This window comes from Amblyomma maculatum, chromosome 4 (genome assembly GCF_055883805.1).
Source record: "Amblyomma maculatum isolate TAMU_Amacu chromosome 4, ASM5588380v1, whole genome shotgun sequence".
In the NCBI taxonomy this organism is placed as follows: Eukaryota; Metazoa; Arthropoda; class Arachnida; order Ixodida; family Ixodidae; genus Amblyomma; species Amblyomma maculatum.
The window spans coordinates 101,047,827-101,069,792 of record NC_139347.1 but is presented as its reverse complement, the minus strand read 5'-3'; the positions used below and the strand labels follow the sequence as shown (position 1 = coordinate 101,069,792).

The window sequence follows — 21,966 nt, the reverse complement described above, 5'->3', positions numbered from 1 at the left end:
CCAAGCCGGCCAAGCCATGCCGAGCCACTTAGTGGAAATCAGTGCAATCCATTCGTCAAACCGCCAGGAGGCAGATAGGTGCGCGTCCGTGAGCCTGCCTTATAACTTGTTCGGAGGGTTGCGATTTTCGTTCATTTGTGCTCTGTGTGTTGCGTCGAAGTGCTATTGGTGTGTGACCCCCCAGGGCTTTCAGCAAAGTGAGTAGATGATCTTGCTACACAAGGAATTTCATAAAGCCACCAGTGTGCCATTTTTGGAACAGATTCGCTCCGTTGTTTCGTTAGGCTTAAAATCCTCTAGCTGCGTCTTTCTTTCCGGACGCGCGTGCTAAGTGAGGTCATTCATTGCCTTAAAATTGGGTTGATTCTAATGTAGGAATGACAGCAAAATATACCGTAAATGGTGCTTGCGTTAGGCTTTGCTAGTAGTTTTCGATGAAGGTGTCATGTCTGCTTTCAAAACTGTGCACATCATTGTTGACGCAGCGTCCAACTCATTGTTCGCTTTGATAATCAGTATCCCTAGTTGTATTCATCGTTGTCGGCTTTTTTCTTTGAGAGGACTCGCACTTTTTTTGTTGTTGTTGCTTAGCTTCGCTAAATTTTACAATAAATCGAGGTGTGTGCGGCTCAGTCGCAGCTGACACTTCATGCTGGCCACGGTCGTTGCTAATTGCATGGTCGCCAACTAGGAAATTGCCTCGTCGCCTTCATTGCCAGTGTTAAGCTTCGGTTTGTTGTCATGACTAGCTAGTCGATATTTGCGACGTAAAACTTTGAGTCTTTGTGCTTCGAGTCTCCTACGGTTGTCAGATACCCCCCCTAAAATATTGCTGCCTTTGCACTCAAGGCTTGGGAACTGGCTGCATGACGCTGCATTTGCTAGAAATGATAAATTGTGCTGTTTCCAGTTAGGTGCTGTTAACCTACGTTTGCACTCCTAGATGCCGAACATCAAGCTCCAGAGTTCCGACGGGGAAGTGTTCGAGGTGGACGTTGAAATTGCGAAGGCCTCGGTCACTATCAAGACCATGCTGGAAGGTAGGCAGTTTTATGCCTTCTTGCTTTTAATTATTTTCCTTGTTTTGACGCCAAAAGCTGTCTAGCCGGCGTGCAAGCTCACACTTAGCAGTGACGTGTGGCTATGCGCAGCACGTGCACCAGGCGCACGTGTGCTGGCCGGCGAGCTTGCAATTCGTTCTGTTTGACGCGGGAAAGGGCCTGCATCGGCCGGGCATCAAGTCCCCAGGCCGCTCTAAAAAGTCGTTGGGGGCGTATGAACTTCGCGTCCTCGTGTCTACACAAGTTCTACTAAATTGAACGTCACTTTGCTTCGTGTCCCCAGTCCGCAGCTAAAATCGTCCGATTCAGCGACGACGGGAACTTGCTTGGGAGGGAGGGGGAGGCAAGGCGCAGGCATGCGCGGGAAAAATAAAGCTCTTGCATTCGCGGAAACGAATCGCACCTGTGGCGGTGAGTACTTCAGCACTGCAAAACTCTGCTCGTGCGTGGCTTGTCACTGGTCTCAGACTGTGAAGAATTTCCCGCGTGTCGACGCAGAGATTTGGCACCCCTAGATACCTAGAGTCACTGGAAAATTTTCAGAGTACCACAAAGGTGCCCGCGGGTGCCATTTTCCTTCCAGACCGCCTGACCCAGCCGCCGTCTGAACGGCGAGTGACCGCATTCGTAGTCTTCTCACATGTTTTGAAGATAGCAAAACTGAAAGGTTTTGGTATGTTTATTCAGAACAGTACCACCAGTGATTATGTGGTTACTAACTTTATTACTATAGTCCGCAATTGATGGGAAAAGATGAAGTGTGTGGGTGAACCGGCGAACACTTCTGGGCGCCTGCTCTTGTAAATCGTTGGCTATTTGGATCAGCTCGTGTTGTACGCGCAGTGCAGCGGGGTTACATGTGTTACAGCATTATAAAGTGACTAAGTGTCAACTAGCATGTCTGCGAAGATCGCAGGAACATGGGCGTACATTTTAAGAATGCCGTCCACTGGCGCCGCTGTGCCAGACGTGGTAAAGACATGGAGGGCGAGGTGCAGTTTATTGCGCTCTGACACGACTCGCTTTGTATAAGCAACACAAAGTGATGCAGCAAGCTCGCCGTCGCTGCTTCAAGGACGCCAAGCAGACTTTGTTGAATATATTTTTTTGCATGAACTTAATTCTTTTGCGGCGCCATCATCAAGTGAAGGGAAAGTAACGCACTGGTCGGCGGTAGCACCCATTTTCACCCAGAAAAAAAGAAAAAAAAACATGGCCTACTATATCATTGCTACCACCGCGCGGCTGTGAATATTGTACTTATCACTGTGTAATGGTCTCTTTATGTTTCATCGGCATACGCCTCGTGCCGCCAATTTGCTAGAACGTCTCTTATTAACTAGTCAAAAATTAAATTGTTATCGCACATTGATGGCATCTCTGGTTGATACACATTTGCCAAAAATTTCCAGCTGCGAACACAACTATGGCTGGTCGGTTTTGTTTATGGTGCTTGACATCCCGATGTGGCTCATACAATGAGACACCGTAGTGGAAAGCTCCGGAAATTTTCAACACCTGGATTTCTTTCACGTAGAACTAGAAATAAATAATTAATAAATCTGTGCATAGAGCTTTATGTACATTTACGTTACCAATACAAATAAAAAAGAGCTGCGGGCAGTCATCAATCCGCACACGAACATGCAGAGTGTGTGTAATTCCGCAGAACTGAATATAGATGTATCTGATGCCGGCTGGCTGGATGATTAACTTAATTTGAGGGTAGCTTTTGCAAACTTTGGCAAGTAAAATGGACGCTGCATATTGCTGCACACGGCGTTGGAAGGTAAACACAAGGCGAACCATATTCACTTTGAATACTTTGTACGCTTCTTTCGCTGCTAAACGAACAAAATTTCAAATCGATGAACCAGCGTATCTCGCACAAGGTGTTCCTTGATGGCACGAATTTTTCGTGGGCGGTTCCGTGAAGTCACGCCTACCACTGGTGCAGATCACTCTTTTCGTTCAGACACTGAGAAAACGCATTTCTAGACTCGGGCCTGGTGCCAAACCAGAGGTACAGCAGAATTTCTCACGTGTACACTGTGAGAAACGATTGAAAAAAGAGGAACTCCCGCTCAAGACACGTATTCCGCGCACGCGCTTGGAAGGGATATGGCGACGCGAAGTCATGTGACGCGGACCAGCCAGTAGGCGAGCGGCGGCGCGGGGAAAACGAATGCGGTACTCTGAAAATTTTCCAGTGACTCTATAGATGCCTATCTTTCAGCGTCCTCTCGCCTCAGGCGCCAGAATTGCCCCTAAAAATATTTGGGGAATTAGGAAGCATCAACTTAGTATTGGTAGACACCCTGCATTTGTCGCCAACTTCAAGCATAGAAGTGGCAGAATCATTAAAAAAAAAGTTTAATGCCCATGGCTGTTGCAGTAGACGTGACCAGGCTATAAATATGCTCGATGCACCATTCCTTGACTGGTGAATATGCTGGAAAAGTCTGTAGTAACGAAATGACTCCAAAGCAGAACGGCCTGCAACGAAATGTCTCCATGTTGGCAAAGATACTTCAGCATATGTAAGAGCTGCGGACACTAAACTCTGGGAATAACGTATGTAACACGTGCGTGCTTCAAAGTTTGATTTACAATAGTGTTGCACATTGTTCTTCAGAATAAGATGCGGGGCTAATTGGTGCATGATATGCAGGAACAGTAGGTGGCACAAGGACAACAGCACTAAGTTTAGCTCTTTGTGTTCATATTAACAGTTCATAGCATTACATCTTTATGCTATCATTGTGCTGCAGTTCTTTGGTATCGTGTTCACCGCATACTCCTATGGCAGCTTGTACTGGCACTACATTCTGCAGCGTCAGAACGCCGCTTCTTCGCTCATTACACCTTCGGTAGTGCTACTACAAACTACAGAGGTGGCATAATTGCAGGTTCATCCATGTGGTTGACCTTGGTTTGAGAAATCTTGGGTCCTCATGCTCTGTTTGGTGTTTGCAGACCTGGGTATGGATGAAGACGAGGACGAGGTGGTCCCACTGCCCAATGTGAACTCTGCCATCCTGAAGAAGGTGATCCACTGGGCCACATACCACAAGGACGACCCACCCCCACCTGAGGATGATGAGAACAAGGAGAAGCGCACGGATGACATCTCCTCCTGGGACGCTGACTTTCTCAAAGTGGACCAGGGCACCCTCTTCGAGCTCATACTGGTGAGTACCCCCCCATCCGCCCCCACCCCTTTTCCACTATTAGCACAGTAATTAAGAGGAGAGTTCTGGTTAGAGATGGTTTTGCAGGAAGGCCCAGAAGGCTTGGTGCTGGCGCTTACTCCATGCTCCTTTGCAAGTGCATAAGGCCGTGAGTTGTATTCTGCAATAACATGGGAAACTGAAAGGAAAAAAAACCTGTAGTGCATCAGTGCTGCCAAACCTGAATGTCGGGCGTTATGCCAAAGAAAAGCTGACTGCTCACGTGTAGAGCAATGAGTAGATTGAGTTTGCCGGGTTCACAACAAGGCAGATTCTTCTTGCGGCAGATAATCTGGTGTTGCACCTTGAAATGACTCTAAATGATTTCCTCAAACCGAGGGAAGTATAAGGAATTTCTGATGTGTGTTGTTTATAAATGGTAAACTAGTAGTGCAGTTATTTTTTTCAATGACAATGAATTTTACTATGTGACAGAACTTTTACACACTTGACTTGAATCAGTAACTGCGAAGACACCGTAAAAACTATGTTTGGTCGCAATCATGTTCTGGCAAGGAGTTTTTAAGGGGAGATGCGGGTCGAAAAAATGGTTTTTCTTTCTTTTTTTTTCTCAGTTTTTCGATTTTTTTTTTATTTCGGAATTTTTAGGCATTCAGCTACCTTACATAGAAAAATAAAAGTGATATTCGCAACCAGAAATTAGTAAAAAATACGTTTGAATGAGTCGTGGTCGACTGAGAAACCGAAAGTTGCCTCGCAAGTTGCCCATCTTTGCGCGCCTGCCGTGCACAGCAGCTTCTCCGCACGCCATGGCGGTCGCTTGGCGGAGGTAGGCCAAGGCTTAGTCTCGCATGTGCAACGGCCACCAGTTTCGTATTTTCACTAGAAATAATAAAAAAAAGTGCGTTCCGCAACCTTTCTCGCATGTTTTTTGATCACGTGGTGCGATTCTGACGACGCCATTGGCTGCGGGTGACCAGTTTGTGCAGTGAAGCCTACCCCCTGGTTCCACTGTTTTCTGCCGCTCGCAAGCATTGCGAGACTGCCACCGTCACTTCTGCGTTTTTTCAGTTTTGCGATCATGGTCAGTCCGAAAAAGCGCAATACTCGCGTGCAGAAGTTTCATACTAAATTTAAATTCAAAGGAAGGAGGCACAGGTCGACGCCGACAACGATACGCAAGAAAAGCTGCCCGGAACCTACTAGGCCTAACGACAGCATCGGCGCCGAGGAGATCGACTCTACCTTGAACTTTGTTAGTGCTTCTGAAAGGAAGATTGGACTCTTCGAAAACGAAGAAAGAGCGAGTGGTAGTGTGTGACATCGATGCGCTGACGCTACTCGTGCAAGGTGCGACGTGTCCTGCTTGTGGCGAGAGCCAACTAAAACGCAAGGGACTTTCGTCGTTCCTCGAACTTTGTTGTGGAAACCGTGAGTGTCCCGAATCTGTTCTGTCTGCATCGTATACCTCAAGGTGTGCGGCGGCAACCAGAGACGGAAGCGCGGAGCGAAGCTACGACAGCGGGAGCTCGCGCGACGCCTTTGCTACAAATGTAAAATCAGTGGTAGCCGCCTGCGCAATCGGTGCTTGCTACGATCAACTTGTGCGGTTTTGCGCCATTATCGGTCTTTCAAAACCGATGCACCAGAAGACATTTCATGGCATCGCAAAAAAAGTGCATTCCGCGGCCATGAACGCTGCCGCGCAAAATATGAAGACTGCCCGCGAGATCGAGGCAGGAGTCGGCGGTGCAGACGCCGCTGTTATGTATGATGGCACATGGCAAAAGAGGGGCCATAAGAGTCACAATGGTGTGGGCACTGTTGTGTCCCTCAACAGTGGACTGTGCCTCGATTTTGAAGTGTTGTCAAATTATTGCTTGGCATGCAGTCGGCACAAAATATTGAGCAATGAAGAAGAGGAGATTTGGCAGGCGTTCCACCGTCCCGTGTGCGAAAAATAGTGGAGTGCTCGTCGCATGCCATGGAAAAGGAGGCAGCACTTCGCATTTGGCAGAGAACGCCGTTGTATGAGACACCACTACGCTTCACTACATTTTTGAGTGATGGAGACAGTAAAGCACATAGTGCTGTATCCGAGGCTCAAGTGTATGGTGCCACAATCATAGAGAAAGAGGGCTGCACTAACCATGTTGCAAAGCGCCTAGGGACAGCCCTTTGGCAACTGAAGACACCACTTTCGCGCGGAGAGAAGCTGAAGGACCCCAGGGTACAGAAACTGCAGGCATACTATCAAATAGCAATAACCAACAACAGGGGTGATGTTCATGCTATGTACTGCAGCATTTGGGCATCATATCTGCATTCGTGCTCTAGCAATGGGGCTAGTAGCCACAGGTATTGCCCAGAGGGTGCTACATTGTGGTGTAAGCACAGGCGAGCGGAAGCCCTTGGACAGCCGCCACCAGACCACACACACCCCTCTTGACAAAAAGCCCAAGGGAAGGCATTGCTGCCAATATATAAGCGGCTTACAGAGGAAAAACTGCTGGCTCGTTGTGTTCGAGGCAAGACTCAAAACTCTGCAGAGTCTGTACAGCAAAATATGGTTGCTGTGTCCAAAAACGAGGTTTGCGTCTCGGACTGCTGTTGAAACTGCCACAGCCCTTGCGGTCTTGTGGTTCAACAGGGGACACACAAGCTTCGAGCGGGTCCTGGAAGAGCTTGGCATTCTTCCATCTAAGGGACTCCTTATGCTCAGTGACTCCAGTGATGGGACGTGCATCCAAAAGATGTCTACACAGCAGACTGCTGAGGCACGCGCTCACCTCCGTAGCATGGAGAGGAAGGCTCGAATGGAGGACACTGCTCGCAAGGACCATGAAGGACTAACCTATGGCGCTGGGGCGTTCTAGTGGTTGGGGATGATTGCTGTGCAGCCCATGACCTTTCATGCCAAATTTCATGCAGTTTCAATCGCATTTTATTGAATACAGAACTTTTGAAATGCATTTTTCACCTTTTGCAGTTTTGAGCAAATTTCCAAGTTTGCGCACAGGGTTTATTGTACTGATCTTTGTGGTATCACAATGAAACTTGGCACACATACTCTTTAGAATGTGTAGCTTGCAGATATCTATTCAGAATTTCAGTATCTATAATATTAGTTTATAGAGGTTTGATATAACAGTAACGATCCCCCAGAATAAAAGGATAACATCATCATAATTTTTTTACCGTACTAGGAACTTTCATGTCCAAATTTGTGCTAGTTATCTGGATTCTAAAGTTAGCAAGCTACAAAATAAACTATTGCTCTTTATTCCCAGTGAAAATTTTCTATGCAAAAGCATGTGCACAAAAGGTCTTTGTTTTATGCTTGTTTAGCAGCACTGAGCAAAAAGTATGCGTGCTACAAGAAAACTAATTAGTGTTCTGAAAAACTCGGGAAATACAGTTTAAGGACACCAAATTTCATTGTTCTGGGTGGCTTATTAAAATTTTTTTTTTCGAGTAGCATCTCCCCTTAAGACTGAAGATTTCTTTATCATTGTATTGTTGTGCATTGACTTGGGGCGGTTCTGTCTTTTACTTCCAAAACAGGTGCCGGATATAAAACTATCCTGAAAGAAATCAAGTTCATCTTATCATGTGACTATAAATTTATAAGATCAGAAACAACCAGTTTGCTCGAAAGACAGCACAAACGAAAAGGGGTTTTAATATACATTGATATATGTGTACGGTCGACGACTGATTTTTCGAACATGCTTGATTATTCAGACATTTTGCTGGCCCCAGGCCATACCTTAAGTCAATGTATTATTCGGCTCAAAATTTCGGACACTCTGGGGAGGGCTGTTAGTTTTTTTGGACATTCCAAACTTCAGCTGGGCCAACTGCCACACATTTTGAGCGGTGTCGCCCCCATCTTGTTTCTTTACTTTTTCCTTCCATAGCCTCGAAACCGGTGCCGGCCTTGCGTGCCGCTCCTCAGCAAAATTGACGCTGAATCGAGGCTATATTATTCGCCTAGCAGATTCCGCTTCCGGAACAATGTCGCTGCCAGAGTGCTATATTTTTTTTTTTTTTTCTTCTTCTTTTCTTTAAGCTTGATCGCTTCAACTGCCTGTTCCTATGTTTGCTGTGCCTTTCAGGTGTGTTGCTGAGCGTAGCGAGTAGGCTTAGCTGTGATCGTTCTGCGTTCTGTCGCTACCGTGGTCGCTACTGTGGCTCTCATTTAATTGGATCGGCTTCAGTTCTGAAGCTGTTCCGGATTTTATGAGCTTTTTTTGCGTGCAACACGGCAGCGAGAACGCACTCCACATAGTCTGTGTTGGGATCCAGTGGTTCGTAATGGAGAAGCAATCATAGATGTTGTCGTCGGCCTCGAAGGCACCCATGAAGCGAGGAAAGTACCTCACCATGTTGATGGCGAAGAAAGCTGCTATTGTGAAGCTCGTGGAAGGTGGCAGATCACAGGTGGATGTCGCGAGAGAGGTCCAGATTTTGAGAAACTATTTCGGACTACATGAAGAACAAGCAGAAGATTTTGGAGGCGGTGGAGAAGTCGACTGGGTGTCATCAGAAGAATGTAAGCAAAGGCACCTACCCAAAGCTCGAGGAGGCCCTCATCGTATGGCTCAAGTCAACAGTGGCCAGCAAGGTTCCAGTCTCCGGTGGCCTCCTCGGACAAAAAGCTGAGACGATGGCGCTTCAAATGAACATTGACGGTTTTAAGGTCAGCGACGACAGGCTACGAAATTTCAAGAACGTTTCGACCTCAGTTTTAAAAAACTTTGCGGCGAAAGTGCAGCTGTTGATTTGAATGTTGTCGTGGACTACCACTCTGAGAAGCTGCAGGCGCTCTTACGAAGTACTCGCCGAACGACACTTTCAACTGTGACGAGACTGGACTTTTTTTTTTAAGCTTATGCCGGAGAAGACCCTTGCCTTTGCTGGTGACACAGTAAGGACCGGGTTAGTTTTGGTCGGCAGCAACAAGTCTGGGACAGTTAAACTGCCGATGCTCGTCATCAGCAAGTCGAAAGCCCCAAGGTGCTTCAAAGGCGTAAAGACTCTGCCTGTCTTGTATGAGGCCAATAAGAAGGCGTGGATAACGCAGCAGCTTTTTGAAAGCTACATGTGAAAACTGGACCGTAAGTTTGACCAAGAAGGCCACCGAGTTTTGTTGTTAGTTGACAACTGCGCTGCACACGGGCACATTCACAACTTGAAGGCTGTGTGCGTAGAGTTTTTGCCACCGAACACAAATGTCCTGCAGCCGATGAACCAAGGTGTGATCCGAGGTCAACTATCGGTCATGCTTGCTTTCGCATGTGGTGGTGTACCTTGACAGTGAGAAAACTTACTCTGTCGATTTGCTTGGAGTACTTAGTATGCTCGCCGATGCATGGAAGTCAGTGGCACCCTCAACGCTGCGCAATTGCTTTCGCTACGCGGATTTGTGCTGAAAGAAGAGTTGGCTGCTTTGGACGAGGAGAGCGTCGTCGAGCAGCTGTCCGGCAGTGAGCAGCTTATTGACGACCTTTGCGCTGCAGGTGTCGAAATTCCATCGACCGTCTTGTTTACAGAGTTCACAGGCGTGGACCACGAGTTGGAACTGTGTGCTGGGCTCACAGATGTCGAATTGATTCTTCACGTGCTTGCAGAGTCTTAGAGCGACGACGACGACTCACCTGCAGCAGCGCAACAGACTCAAGCTGAGCTGATGCAAGTGGTCGCAACCCCTTCGTCGGCTCACGGCGACACTACGACTCTCGCCGAAATTCAGGCGGACCTGTTGTCACGGGCGTGGAGCGTGGTGCAAAAAAAAAACGCTACTTTTTCCGGCCTCAAGGTCAATAAATTGACCTTTTTTGGTGCACATTTGTTTTTTCGGACATTTTCGCGGTCTGTTAATTACTAAAAATTGGTCGTCGACTGTATTATGTAATATTTAGTGTAACAGGTGCTGCGCAGATTTGTTTCTCACACGTTCGAGCATTTCTTCAAAGCGAAATGTGCTCATAACCATGGATGTGCAGAATCCTTCAACAAAAAAAAAAAAATGAAATGCATATATGGGTTCAGCGTGCTCATCGGCCATATGATGGACGATGTAGGGGCAGGCCTCTGTGTCGTTGACCGCGTGGGATTGTTTAATGTGCAGTCAAATTCAATAGCAGAGGAGCGCCTTTCGAAACGGCCAAGATTGGACACCCCCTCCCCCGTTCTCAAAATCGGCAGTCGAGCGCCCTACCACTGAGACTCTGACAACTCTATCGTGGATACAGAAGGCACAGAGTGGCATGTTCGAACGCCAGTAATATGGACCAATCTCAGATGTATCTGTAAATCTCCCTTTGATGGCAGCATGTTGACTGAAAGAGGGGTTCTTCTATTTGCCACTGAATGGCGCCACTCAAGAAGCTCTTCGAAAGTGGGAAAATTCGAATCGTTATAAAAGATCAAATCGAGGATGCCAAGAAATTCATCTCAATATTTTTATGAAGTGTCAGTAAATGCCTCTGTATGCCTTTGAGAATTTAATTTTTTACAGAGCAGTGTTCTGCACTATTTTTTTTTTTTTTGTCAGTGATGCTTTACTATATCTTGTTTCCAGTGTGTAGGTTTTTGTGTAATAAACTAGCTAGGTAACAAGCACTGTAGATTTTTGCCATTTTTTTTTTCTTTTCGTGTCCCTTCATTATGCTGTTATTAGATGTGTGCATCATTTGGCGAGCACAAGCACTGCTCTGTGTACTTTCCGTAACCAACATTAGGCATTTGTCCTCATCTTTGCAAATCACTCTTGGCACTCATACACTCCCGAGGCTGCCCCAAATTCTTGTCGGCAAGTTTGCACGCTGCACAGCGTCGGAGTGTACTTGCCTCTCGGCAGTCTGCCAGACTTGCTCCATAAGTCCCATGATGTTACTGTTCATTCATAGTTGCCGGAAAGATGTTGGGAGATTTGCACTTACAAATTCTGAAGGCACACAACATGCAAAGGCCTGGTCGTGACTGCTGCTTTTCGATGGAGGCCAACATCGTGCTAGGTTTAGCACTGCGTGCACATCGAAGTGGCACGGCCTTCTTTGGTGTGGCTGCGACATTGATGTGCTCGTGGCCTGAATTAGTGTCTTAGGCATAATTTTGGTCTTCACGCGCTCACTTTTGTTCTCACATAGGAAAGTTTTGTGTTTCCTCACTTGCAGGCGGCCAACTACCTGGATATCAAGGGGCTGCTGGATGTCACATGCAAGACTGTCGCCAACATGATCAAGGGCAAGACCCCCGAGGAGATCCGCAAACAGTTCAACATCAAGAACGACTTTACTCCCAGCGAGGAGGAACAGGTGGGCATTCATTACTGTGTGTAGCATGGTGCTTCTTTTCCCCCTGAAGTACAGGGGGAGGTGCAGACTTCGATTCTGTGAGTGACTGGAGTTATTGACATAATTACTTCACATGATGAATGCACTCCCTGCGCCGACCGTGTAAAAGTGTTGCAGTCTAAGAAATTGCAGGAGGTCGTAATTGGTTTAAAGTCCATATGACTGTGTAATTGCCCAAGAAAAGTTGGGCAGGATTTATACTACACTGAAACTGGTTTTATCATGCAAATGCATGGCTTTGCATTGTCTTGTTGTGTGCTCAGCTTTGTAATGCTGTATGCTGTTGGGGAGGCAGTGATGAGGTTATAAATTTTGCAGGATTAATCTATCCATTTCCTTGTAGATGTCAGCTCCTCAAGTTGCTAGGAGCGACAAATATAAAGCCTCCTGCCCCCTCCCCCCCCTTCTCCCCTACCTGGTTTAACCAAGCCTTACGAAAGTGCCTTTGCGGCAAATGGGCAGAGTGTCTAATGCTGTATCCAAGAGTCCCAGAATGCTGGATTTTGATGTCTCCCTCCCATCTCATGCTCGTTAAGCTCAATTTGCAGGCAATGCAGGGCATACAAAGCACAGCGAAGGCTACGACTGCCCTAGCAGATTTTTGTGCCGCAATGACCCTTTCTCACTATGGTCTGTGTCGTGATACCCTTGTGGGAGGTAGAGAGCATAGTGCAAGGTTGTCAGGCAACAGCCACTGCTAGTTCAAAAGGTTGGTAAAAAAATTTTTTTGGCTTCACTACATACATTCCTCCTGGCTTTGACAGCCACACCTTTCATGCATTGACCTAGGAAGATGTCCATGGCCGTCAATCAGTCGAGTCTGCTTGAGTCACGTTCACAAGTGGATGGGGACAGTTCTTCACAACTACAGCTGCTAGGGGTCACCTTGATGAGCCAGTCATGAAAAAGGCAGTGAATTGTCAGGCTGTTGCGCATAACTGATCACACCCCACACCAGTTACAGTAGACTCTCAGTGATACAAACTTAAATTCCCTGGCCGGGGTATGACATATCTCAGATTTGTATCAGATTCTGCTGTACTGTTCTGAAGTTTTTCATTCCTGGTATGTCACCAATCTAGCTTTGGCTAACCAAGTGAAGCCAGTTCCGCGCAGAAACCCTCGCCAAGCTGAGAAGCATAGGCGGCGTCCTTCAATGGTTACTGATCACAGAACTACTCCATAACACTACAGGAGAGCAACCGCGTCCATGTTAATTCCCGGGTAGCTGGAGGAAAAGTGGTGGCAGCATCCGGCCGAGGCGAAAATCCAGAGCGTTTTTTTTCTCGTGCCAGCGCTGCCTCCTCCTCTTTGGCATGTGACCAGTGCTGCCGCGCACGTCTCTACAGATTCAAATACCGCTCGCAGCTGCAGTGCTGCTGGGCAGTGAAGGGCCTCGGTCGAGGAGCTGGAACAATTAAGCCCCTTGGCCGTTTATTTGATGGCCAATTTTATGTTTACAATACTTCAATGTAATTTGTGTGCGTGGGACTGTGTCGAGCACTTATCACACATCTGCATGTCATTCTGCTAAAGAAGCATGGCAGAGGAAAAAATTTCGCTGGTTTCCTGCCCCTAAAGAAATGGAGCTGGTGAGGAAAACGAAGCAGGCATTAGCGGGGCTAGAACCGGGTGGCTTCACCTCTGCCTTGAAATACATGTGCATTTTTGAAGAACACTTAAATGTTTTCAGACCCCGATGACTGGCGTCGGCCTCCTTCAGACAGGGTCCATAGTGTTTAAGTATGACTTCGATGATTTCAGGGAGCGAAATCAGAAAATTTAGCGCATGCAGATAGCGGTGCCGTGCGGTTCCGGCCATAGTGGTACAATGTCCGTGATTGCATAATCAAAAGGAGGCGCATAAAACTACCGAAAGTGACCGGCAGCTACAGTTGTCATTTGCGGAACGCAGTGTAACCCCTTCAAACTAGTGCAAACTTTCCACACGTGCTCCTCTACAAAACAATTTAAAATCAACCTTTGGTCACGTTGTTTAAAGCAGATTCAATCTGCATCCAGGAGGCACCAGTTGCACAGAGTGCCAGTGCGTTTCCCAGAATTAAGCTTGCATTCATTGTCGCTCTGGCAGTGTTGTTGTGCTGTGGAAAGCAAGTGAAGCTACTAACGGAGGAGCGAGTGAAGTATTATAACTGTGCTCGGCTTGAATTTTACTCCATGTGGACAGCAATATGTTTGTGCACAGCTGGTAAATTGCCGCAGCTCCTAAGTGCAGTCGCAGCCATCTGCGCATTCCTGGGAAATTTCCGCGCATGCTCGGAAAGAGCTGAACGGTGTGCTATTATCCTGAAGCATTAACTAGTGCAGCGAATTCACGAGATAATTGCAGAACAAGTGACAGAAATAGCTTGAAGCAGAGGTCAAAAGTGTCACTGGAGACGTAGCAGATATGCGCTGCAGATGTGGGCGGACCCACGAGGCAATGGCAGTGGCTATATATATATATATATAAATATATATATATATATACGTTGGCGCGGCCAACCTATATATGCAGGCATGCAGGCTTACCGCTGCCAGACTGCTCCGTTCTAGACATGTCGCCACCAATGATGGTGTACGCAGATATCTGCGCACAGTTGACAACTACCTCCATAGCTGCAGCAGGGGCAAAAACAGTACAGAAAATGTGTTTGCTGACAATGTGCCATATGATATTGACTAAGATCGGTTACCGTGCCTTTAGCATGGCGACCTCACTGCAGGTGTTGAGCCCTGTCTGTGCGTGGTGTGGCATTTTCGCTCGTGCGCAGTGTTTTGAGGTCGGAGAGAACATGTTGCAGTAGGAGACAAGTAAACAGCTTGTGCTTTCTCTGATGAGCTCAAAGTGTGCTCTACAATGGAATAAATTATGTTTACAGCAGGAATTTCATGTCATACATTTGCTGCGGCAGGTATTTGTATATCACAAGGGCTGTTTTACCTGTAAGACTGAACACAAATTTTTAGGCATTACAGTTAAATCTCGCTACTAGAGACACTGTTACAAGAGACACTCGGTTATAAGAGACATTTGAAAATTGTTTAGTTGGTTTTCCTATGTCTGCCATGTTAACAACATTGCATACAAGAGACATGGTTACAAGAGACACTCGGTTGCTAAGGACAACTTTTGCAGGTCCCTGGAGTAAATTTAGAAGAGACACAACCCAGGTGTGCTCTTGCAATGTAGGTTAAGCGCGTGAACTCGTACATGATGCACTTCAGTTCCCCTTAGCTAAATTCTGCTCCATATCAGCATCCTTTTTGTTGCATTACCTCAGCAACTGAGAAGGAGGGCTTCCGAATGATTGGAAAGCCAAAACGACCCCATTGTTTCAGCCACTGGCATCACATTACTGTCACCTACGAAGCAAATCAAAGTGGATGAATGACATCCAGCATTTTTAACTCCTCGCTGTTTAAAATTTAATCACAAGGTGAAAGCTCAGGATTTGATGTCTTTCTCTTTGCTCACCTCGAATGGTTCTAGAAATTCTCTAAAATTGTGGCCGGTGGTTCAGGAAAAAAGCTCTTGCGTGCACTTCTCTCTTCTTGGACTATGTGATTAACGTTGGACATTAGATGTGCACCTATTATATTTGTGCTGTATTGCGATGCAAGAAAATATGGGGCATTTTGCACACTTTTGCTTGCAGATAAAATCTGCAGTCGATAATTGATGCAGATTAGCTCGGACCTGCGTAAGTATTTGACCATTGTTTGTTATCTGGATTTTGTTTCGTGGAGTGCACTCCGTATAACTCGTTTATTTGCTCCTCCTTCAGTGCTGAAATAGAGGTTTCAGGAAAGATTAACCTTGGTGGTTCTCTCGTGCCATGTAAAATTTATTTTGAAAAATCTAGGTGTGGTTTGCTGGCCTTTTTGTGTGTTTGCGTGCTCTATGTAGCAGAAGTTTGGGAGCTATAGCACTTGAAACCACCAAAAGTTTTTTTTTCTTCTTCTCGCACTGCTTTGCTTGGTTGCATTTGGATCTGCCATCTTGTCGAGCAACTAAGCATAGTTGTAAAATCTTCGTGCCACCTTTCCTAAATTCATCTGCCATATGCTCAGCCCTTGACCATATTAAACCAGTTGGATACCTGCTTGCTGCTCTGGGAGCATAAGTGGAACATGTCTGTTACTGCTCATGCAAATTCTGTAGTTGGCTTTTTTTTTTCCAATTGTGCACCGATGACAGCTAATACGATGATGCAACATGCTAGTTCATGTTGAGCAATCCGAAACTTCACAGGCACAGCCAGCGCACCACTGCAATTTGGCAGCACTCTTCTAACATGTAGTAATTGTCAGGTTGCTTTAAAAGGGAAACTGAAATGATTTTAGAATTCAATTAAATTAAAGGAGTCGAATGTGTGAAGGCTAAGGTTAATTCATATGAGCCAAGCCGTTTTGCGCTAGCATTTAAATTCATGACGTAATTGCTAAATAAAACTATTTCAGCATTCAGCTTCTCCACAGTACAAAGGCGACAAGTGGGGACACCAGTGATGACTTAATCTCAAGCGATGATGCGTTTCCAACGCGGAAACGTTTGCTGCGAGAGAGAAGACCAACGCCAACAAAGTTGAGTCGCGAGGCGTCATTTGACGGCATTGGGTGACTCTCTGAAATAACTGGGCGAAGGATGTTGAAACTCTAAATGTCACCCATAATGACTTCATTGTCTAGTTCCACCACACTTGTGATGCTGTGAGTAGAAGCCTGAGAATTGTTGCAAATTTAATAGTAGATTACATCATAACTTTATATGGTAGCGCGAAACAGTTTCGTAAGCTTAATCTACAGCATATATTCTAATGCTCTCATCTCGGGGAAAATGTCAAAGCATTTCAGCTTCCCTTCAAGGCACAAGCCTTTCTTGGCTCATGGTTGCAGAAATGTTCGCACAAAAAAAGTCTCCACCGGGAATCAAACCACCATCCCTCTGTTCCCCAGCAGAGCGTGCAAACCACTACTAAACGCAGGGTGATAGTGATAGTAGCGATGATAGTGATGTACTCGGTGACGACTGTCATGTGGAGTGGTTTAGGCTTTTTCTGCTCTTAAGGGGGGACACCCCTCTTAAAACTTTTTTCCTTATTTATGGGTGGATCTGACTGAAACTTGCACCATTAATGTACTTTTGCATGCTGATTTCAAATATCTGATTAGTTTTCTTGTAGATGAAATAGCTTTCAAAATATTACTTAATTCATGTTCTTCGTTTGGAGGTGAGTTAATTACTAAACACTTTATGGCATGAGGAGAATAGCCCTGCCAGAGTAGTCTAGAAGGATCATAGAGTGCCGCTAGTCATGAATTAACGTGGTAGAAGAATTTGAACCAAAGTTACAATAAGTCAAACTTTTATGAATAAAAGCCCAGGTTGGCACCTAAGATTGATAATTAATTCTGTAAATGTTGCCGCATAATAACTGTACATATTTTTGTCCTACGGCACTGTCGAAGGTTTTCTCTTTCTAACAAGACAAGAATGAGAGCTATAGCACAAATAGACTAAGAGATATCTCTCCTCCAAAATTGCAGCACCCTCAAAATTGCAGTTTTGAGAAAACGAGGAAAAACACTTCACAGCATGTAGGTGTAAATTATGTCAATGACTGATATGTCAACAAGATCAGAAACAGGTGGAAAGTGATCTGAAGCGAAAATTAATGGCCTATGCCAATTTGAGCCAAAGTTACGCAATAGGAAACGCTTGAAAGGAAAATTCCATTTGGGTACCGAAGACAACATAACCTTCTCAGCAAATTTTCTTTTGTCGTCACTGAATTTACCTTGGTTTCATGAGACTCGCAGGATTCCCATTCTAGAAAAAAATTTTTTAAAGCAATAGCAAGAACAGGACCAGAGATATTGATCTTTAAAAAATGCAACACTACCAAAATTGGGGGATTGTCGGAAGCACTCAAGCCTCACGGCATTTAATCAGGAAGGGCAACCTCAAAGACCTCATGCTATTAAAATGCACCAGGAGCATAGTCGGGGTGCATGCTGTCGCGGTGTTTTCTTTTTTCTGTTTTAGCAACGCCAAGCGAAGCCGCCCGCTTCTTTGCAGAACGTACGCTACGGTGCAAGTCCTTTTCTTCAGCTCTCCTGGACCCAGTTGCTGTCACATTTGTACTGCATTCTTGCAGAATTGCTGCTGCTGTATGCTTGCAGCCGGCATTGAAGCGCAGCACAGCTTCTGCTGTGGCTGCTTCCACAGCAAACAGTGATGAGTGCCGCTCTTTGTGGATCAAGGTCCAGATGACCGAGTGGAAGCTTTCGTTCGAGTTCTGGGTCTTCCCCCGAATGCACCTCTGCAGCAGGCTCTTCTCTGATAAACGACTATAAACAGGCAAAAGAGCATCAGCCACATCTCTTGGCAGACTGTAATTGTGCTTTGGTGCAGGCTCCTCTTTTGCCTTTGCAGCGTTGTGGCGGCACCATGACTTCTCACCGGTAGGACACAAACTGTGTTTGGGGCAGTCATCAGTAGATGTGATGTGGTAATATGTCGCCATCACAGCTCGCTGCATGGCATCCACATCACCTACATTTGATCGAAGCGCTCGGCCATAATATATTGCCAGCTTGTCAACTAGATCAGCTGTCAGCCTTCCTCTGCCGCCAAGACTTTGCTTCCCTGCACCCTTGTGTCTCTGCAAGAGGTTGCGCAAAGCTGCTCCCATACGCTTGTGCACGTGATTTATGCAGTCCTCTTTGACTATTTCAATGTAGCCATAGATTGCAGCATCTTTAAGAGCACTGAACGTGCGACTGTCCCCATCGCATAGCATGGTTGTGTAGCGCATGTTGTGGCGCTGCAGAGATCTTTCAAACAGAATTTTGCCAGCCTCTACTTCCATTTGACCAGCCTTGGAGTTGGTGTTTTTTTGGCACTGGTGGCGTGATTTCCAAAGTTCGTAGCCGTCAGTGTTTGGCTTGGGACCAATTTCGCAGCCCAGACAAAAGTTTGACAACACCACATAATCAAGCACGTAACCAGTGAAGAGTTCCACCACGGCACCGACGCCTATATGTGATGAGTGTCCGCGCGTCATCCATGTGCCGTCGTAGCACACGGCAATGTTCCCCCTATGCCCAAAACACAAGTCATCGTAGACCTTCGCCACTGCCTGCGCGGCTTGTGCCATAGCGGTCGTGGCGGCTCGGGTAGCAGCGGGTTGCAGTGTGTTCTTCAGATGCCGTTGAAACGTCTTGTTGTGCATCCCGCGCCGCGACAACCCCATCGCCGAAAAGATATCGTTCATTGCTGTCTGGCCGTTACCGGTCGACAGCATTGCTCGACTAGCCAGAATATTCAGCTCAAAAGGATTGCACCTTTTCTCGCCGTCAACCCTCCGCGAGTTCCACTCGGCCGCAGTCTCACCGCAGTTGTCGCACAGCACGATCAGTTTTACGGCGAGGCCATAGCTCCGGTCGCTGGTAATTAAACGCACGCATCCACGACACGTTTTGCACCGCACGGCATCCAGAAGGATATTCACAATGCTGAGGTCAATTACCGCATAGGAGGCTGTTCCGTCCGCATCTGACTGCGGACGCACCACTTGCATCGGCGAACAGCGCAGTCTTTCGTGCCGTCGCCGGCGTCGATACCAGTCTATCAAGCGTAGCCTGCTCACGGGCACTCACTTGAGTTATGTCACTGTTAGTGACAGGCGCGGTATCAATACGTACACGACTGCAGTCGGCACGAAGAACGGCGCCGTTGTCCAGCGGAATCGGAGAAGCGTCGCCGCCCGCAACGTGATCGTCACACAATCCCGCAGCACTGGCACTTGCTTCTTGCACAGTATGCAACGAAGTCGCATTCTTAACACGTTTTTTTGGTTGCTTTCGCCCGAACTTGTGCAAAGAGCGGTACTTCTTCGCGCCTGGCATGACTCTCGCGTTGCACTAGCGTGGTCGGCAGAAAGACAAAATGGCGTCACTGGGAGTCCGCATTTCAGGGCTAGCTTGCCGGAACCAACCAAACGACGCCATTTTGATCACGTGCCTTAACCGGCCAATAGTAGTGCGCGCTGCATGCTATCTTTTTGTTTGTTTTTTATGGGGAAGGCGGAGCGCACAGGGTTGCTTTCCGAAAGAAAAAATAAGCCGAAAGCGCGCGCTTTCGAACGAGACCAAAATCGCCGCGGTGGAGCGCGTAGTTCTCATGCGCCGGGCGATCGAAATTGGGTGTCATTTGTCCACAATTTAAAGGGCAGTGGGTGTGGTACTGCATTTTTTAATCGCTATAACTTCATAAATACGCGGGGTATAAGGATGAAAATTTGCGTGCAGATGCGGAATGGTGCGAGGAATACGAAAATGAAAAAATTGAAAATCCGATTTTCAGGCCGATTTTCGGTGCCAAAGAGCCGTGTCCCCCCTTAAGCAGACTTCGAGGGCCCCTGAAAAGTTACTTGTGGAAAGTTACCGCGCACGAACAATAGGCATCCCATCAGTAGTCACTGCTACGACAGAATTTTTGAGCCAACTTTATTGGCACTGAAGATATGGTCGATCAAGAATCGTGCTTCTCCTCTCACCCTCAACTTGGCCCATACTGATGCTCAAGAATAAAAAAATGTCAAGTCTTGACAGCTCCCAACCAAGCCTTGCCCCACCCGCGTAACTTGGGAGCGTCCAATGAGCAGGTGCTCCCAGCAAGCCCATGTGTAGTCTCAATGGGAGTTTTGTGCACTGGGATATATTGCCCCAATCGGTAATGAGTTGGCTCCAGGAGCACTTTTTAAATATTAATACTAAATTATACGCTTAATGCAAAGCTTTCAAATTTGACTCTAATACTATTAAGGACTCCCTCTATGAATTCCTTGCATTAGAATTACTGCAAGTAGCATTTAGGGGCCCTTTAAGTGGTATACAAAATTTTTAAAATTTTTTTTTCTTATTGTAAGTTTATGCATTATTTCTTTTATTGGTGCATGTGCCTCAATTCCTTTATGTAGCTTACTTTTTGGCTGTACTGCACAATCTGTACTATTCTTGCTCTGCCCAAGTACTCTTACAGTTTGTCTAATCTTTGCTGCAGGTATGCTTTGTCATTTACTTTGAACTCACTTTTGGGTACTGGTGCTCCGTTTTGGGTCATGGGCTGTGGTGTACTGCTCTAGAGCATGACTTGGTAGTTTCCCAGCTCTTTCAGCTGGACTTAGTGTGAAGCAAAGACAAATACTTCGCTATTGAAATTTCTCTATACATTCTCTGAGTGGCGAGGTGGGATCTGGAAATGCTGGTAACTAATTTCAACAGCGGAAAGTGGCTTCAGAATATTGGGCTTAATCTGATTTTACGCCACACTCCATTTAGAACAGGCAGATTTTTCTTCTATCTGTGGCTTTGTTTCATAGTACTGGGGCCATTGGCACATGTTCTGTGCACCTTGTGACGTGCACTTGTTTTCGTCTCTTTCAGGTCCGCAAAGAGAATGAGTGGTGCGAGGAGAAGTGAGGTGTTCCTGTGATAGCGGTTCTTCAGCACTTTGGTTTAGTGATTTGACACCGCATTCCCCCTCCTTTTTTTTTTTAAATTTCATTTAAAGTACAGGCCAACAAACGTGCTTTGTGCCCTACCTCGAATTTTAAACGGACAGCTGTTGCACTTTGCCCAGGAGACCAGCAAAGGACGAGTGAAAATTTTTTTTTTCCCCTCAAGCTCGGCAACGGAGGCGTTCTTTCAGCGTCAGTTTTATTCATTAAAGTGAAGACCATCGGTCCAGTGTTCCCAAGACGTGAAGTTTTTCTTGGTTCCTGTTTCGTCAAGTCCGGCAGCTAGTGGCTCTAGGTCACTTGCTTCTGGTAGCTCCATAGCTGCCGATTGGAAGCATAGTAACGCTTGCAGCCTGCTTTGTTTTTTGACATGGACAGCTCTGTGATTGAGGCCTGTGTGCTTGTATGAACGCCCTGTGAATGCCTTCGAAATAAATTGCATGTCTTCGCTGCATCTGTTCTGTAAAGATGTCCACGTGACCAGTGTAGCTGTCCCTCTTCTGTCGGCAGCACTTTATTGGTGCAGTTCATCTTTATGCAAGGAGTGATAATGGGGCTAGCACCTGCACTGCTATTGGAGTTGCTCGCACTTCTCTCTAGTGGACAGCTCCCCTGACATAGAAGGAAAACCATGCTGACATTTAAAGGGTTGAAGGCGGTAAACTTTTTGTTGTTCTGCATAACATGTGAAAATTTTCTAAATGATTAGGGAACTCTTCTGTGTACAGTATTGGGCATAAACTACACAAATAGAGCAAAAAAGAAATGGCGCTGGCGTTGTCCTTGCGCGCAGTGGAGGTCGCGCCTGCTTAAACTGACGGCAATA

At 46.4% G+C, this 21,966-nt stretch overlaps 1 protein-coding gene and 1 pseudogene across 2 annotated transcripts; both read left to right on the top strand.

Annotated features, from left to right (window-relative positions):
- The first annotated feature begins 37 nt into the window (after positions 1–37).
- Positions 38–21,594, top strand: SkpA (S-phase kinase associated protein 1 SKP1-related A). Of its 2 annotated transcripts, none has more exons than XM_084602307.1 (5): positions 38–197; positions 944–1,040; positions 4,038–4,252; positions 11,434–11,574; positions 21,067–21,594. In XM_084602307.1, exons 2-5 carry the CDS (start codon positions 944–946, stop codon positions 21,100–21,102), a joined length of 489 nt encoding a protein of 162 aa, XP_084458433.1. In that variant the 5' UTR covers positions 38–197; the 3' UTR covers positions 21,103–21,594. The 2 variants fall into 2 exon arrangements, with proteins under 2 accessions (XP_084458433.1, XP_084458434.1); XM_084602308.1 differs by lacking the exon at positions 21,067–21,594 and adding an exon at positions 15,273–15,311.
- LOC146191860 (uncharacterized) lies at positions 5,083–6,709 on the top strand (annotated as a pseudogene).
- Positions 21,595–21,966: the final 372 nt, after the last annotated feature.

Bases quoted from the DNA above. Each gene is read 5' to 3' on its own strand.
- SkpA (XM_084602307.1), top strand. From the start codon at position 944: ATGCCGAACATCAAGCTCCAGAGTTCCGACGGGGAAGTGTTCGAGGTG. The intron at 1,041-4,037 runs GTAGGCAGTTTT...TGGTGTTTGCAG, and splicing joins TATCAAGACCATGCTGGAAG to ACCTGGGTATGGATGAAGAC. The intron at 4,253-11,433 runs GTGAGTACCCCC...CCTCACTTGCAG, and splicing joins CCCTCTTCGAGCTCATACTG to GCGGCCAACTACCTGGATAT.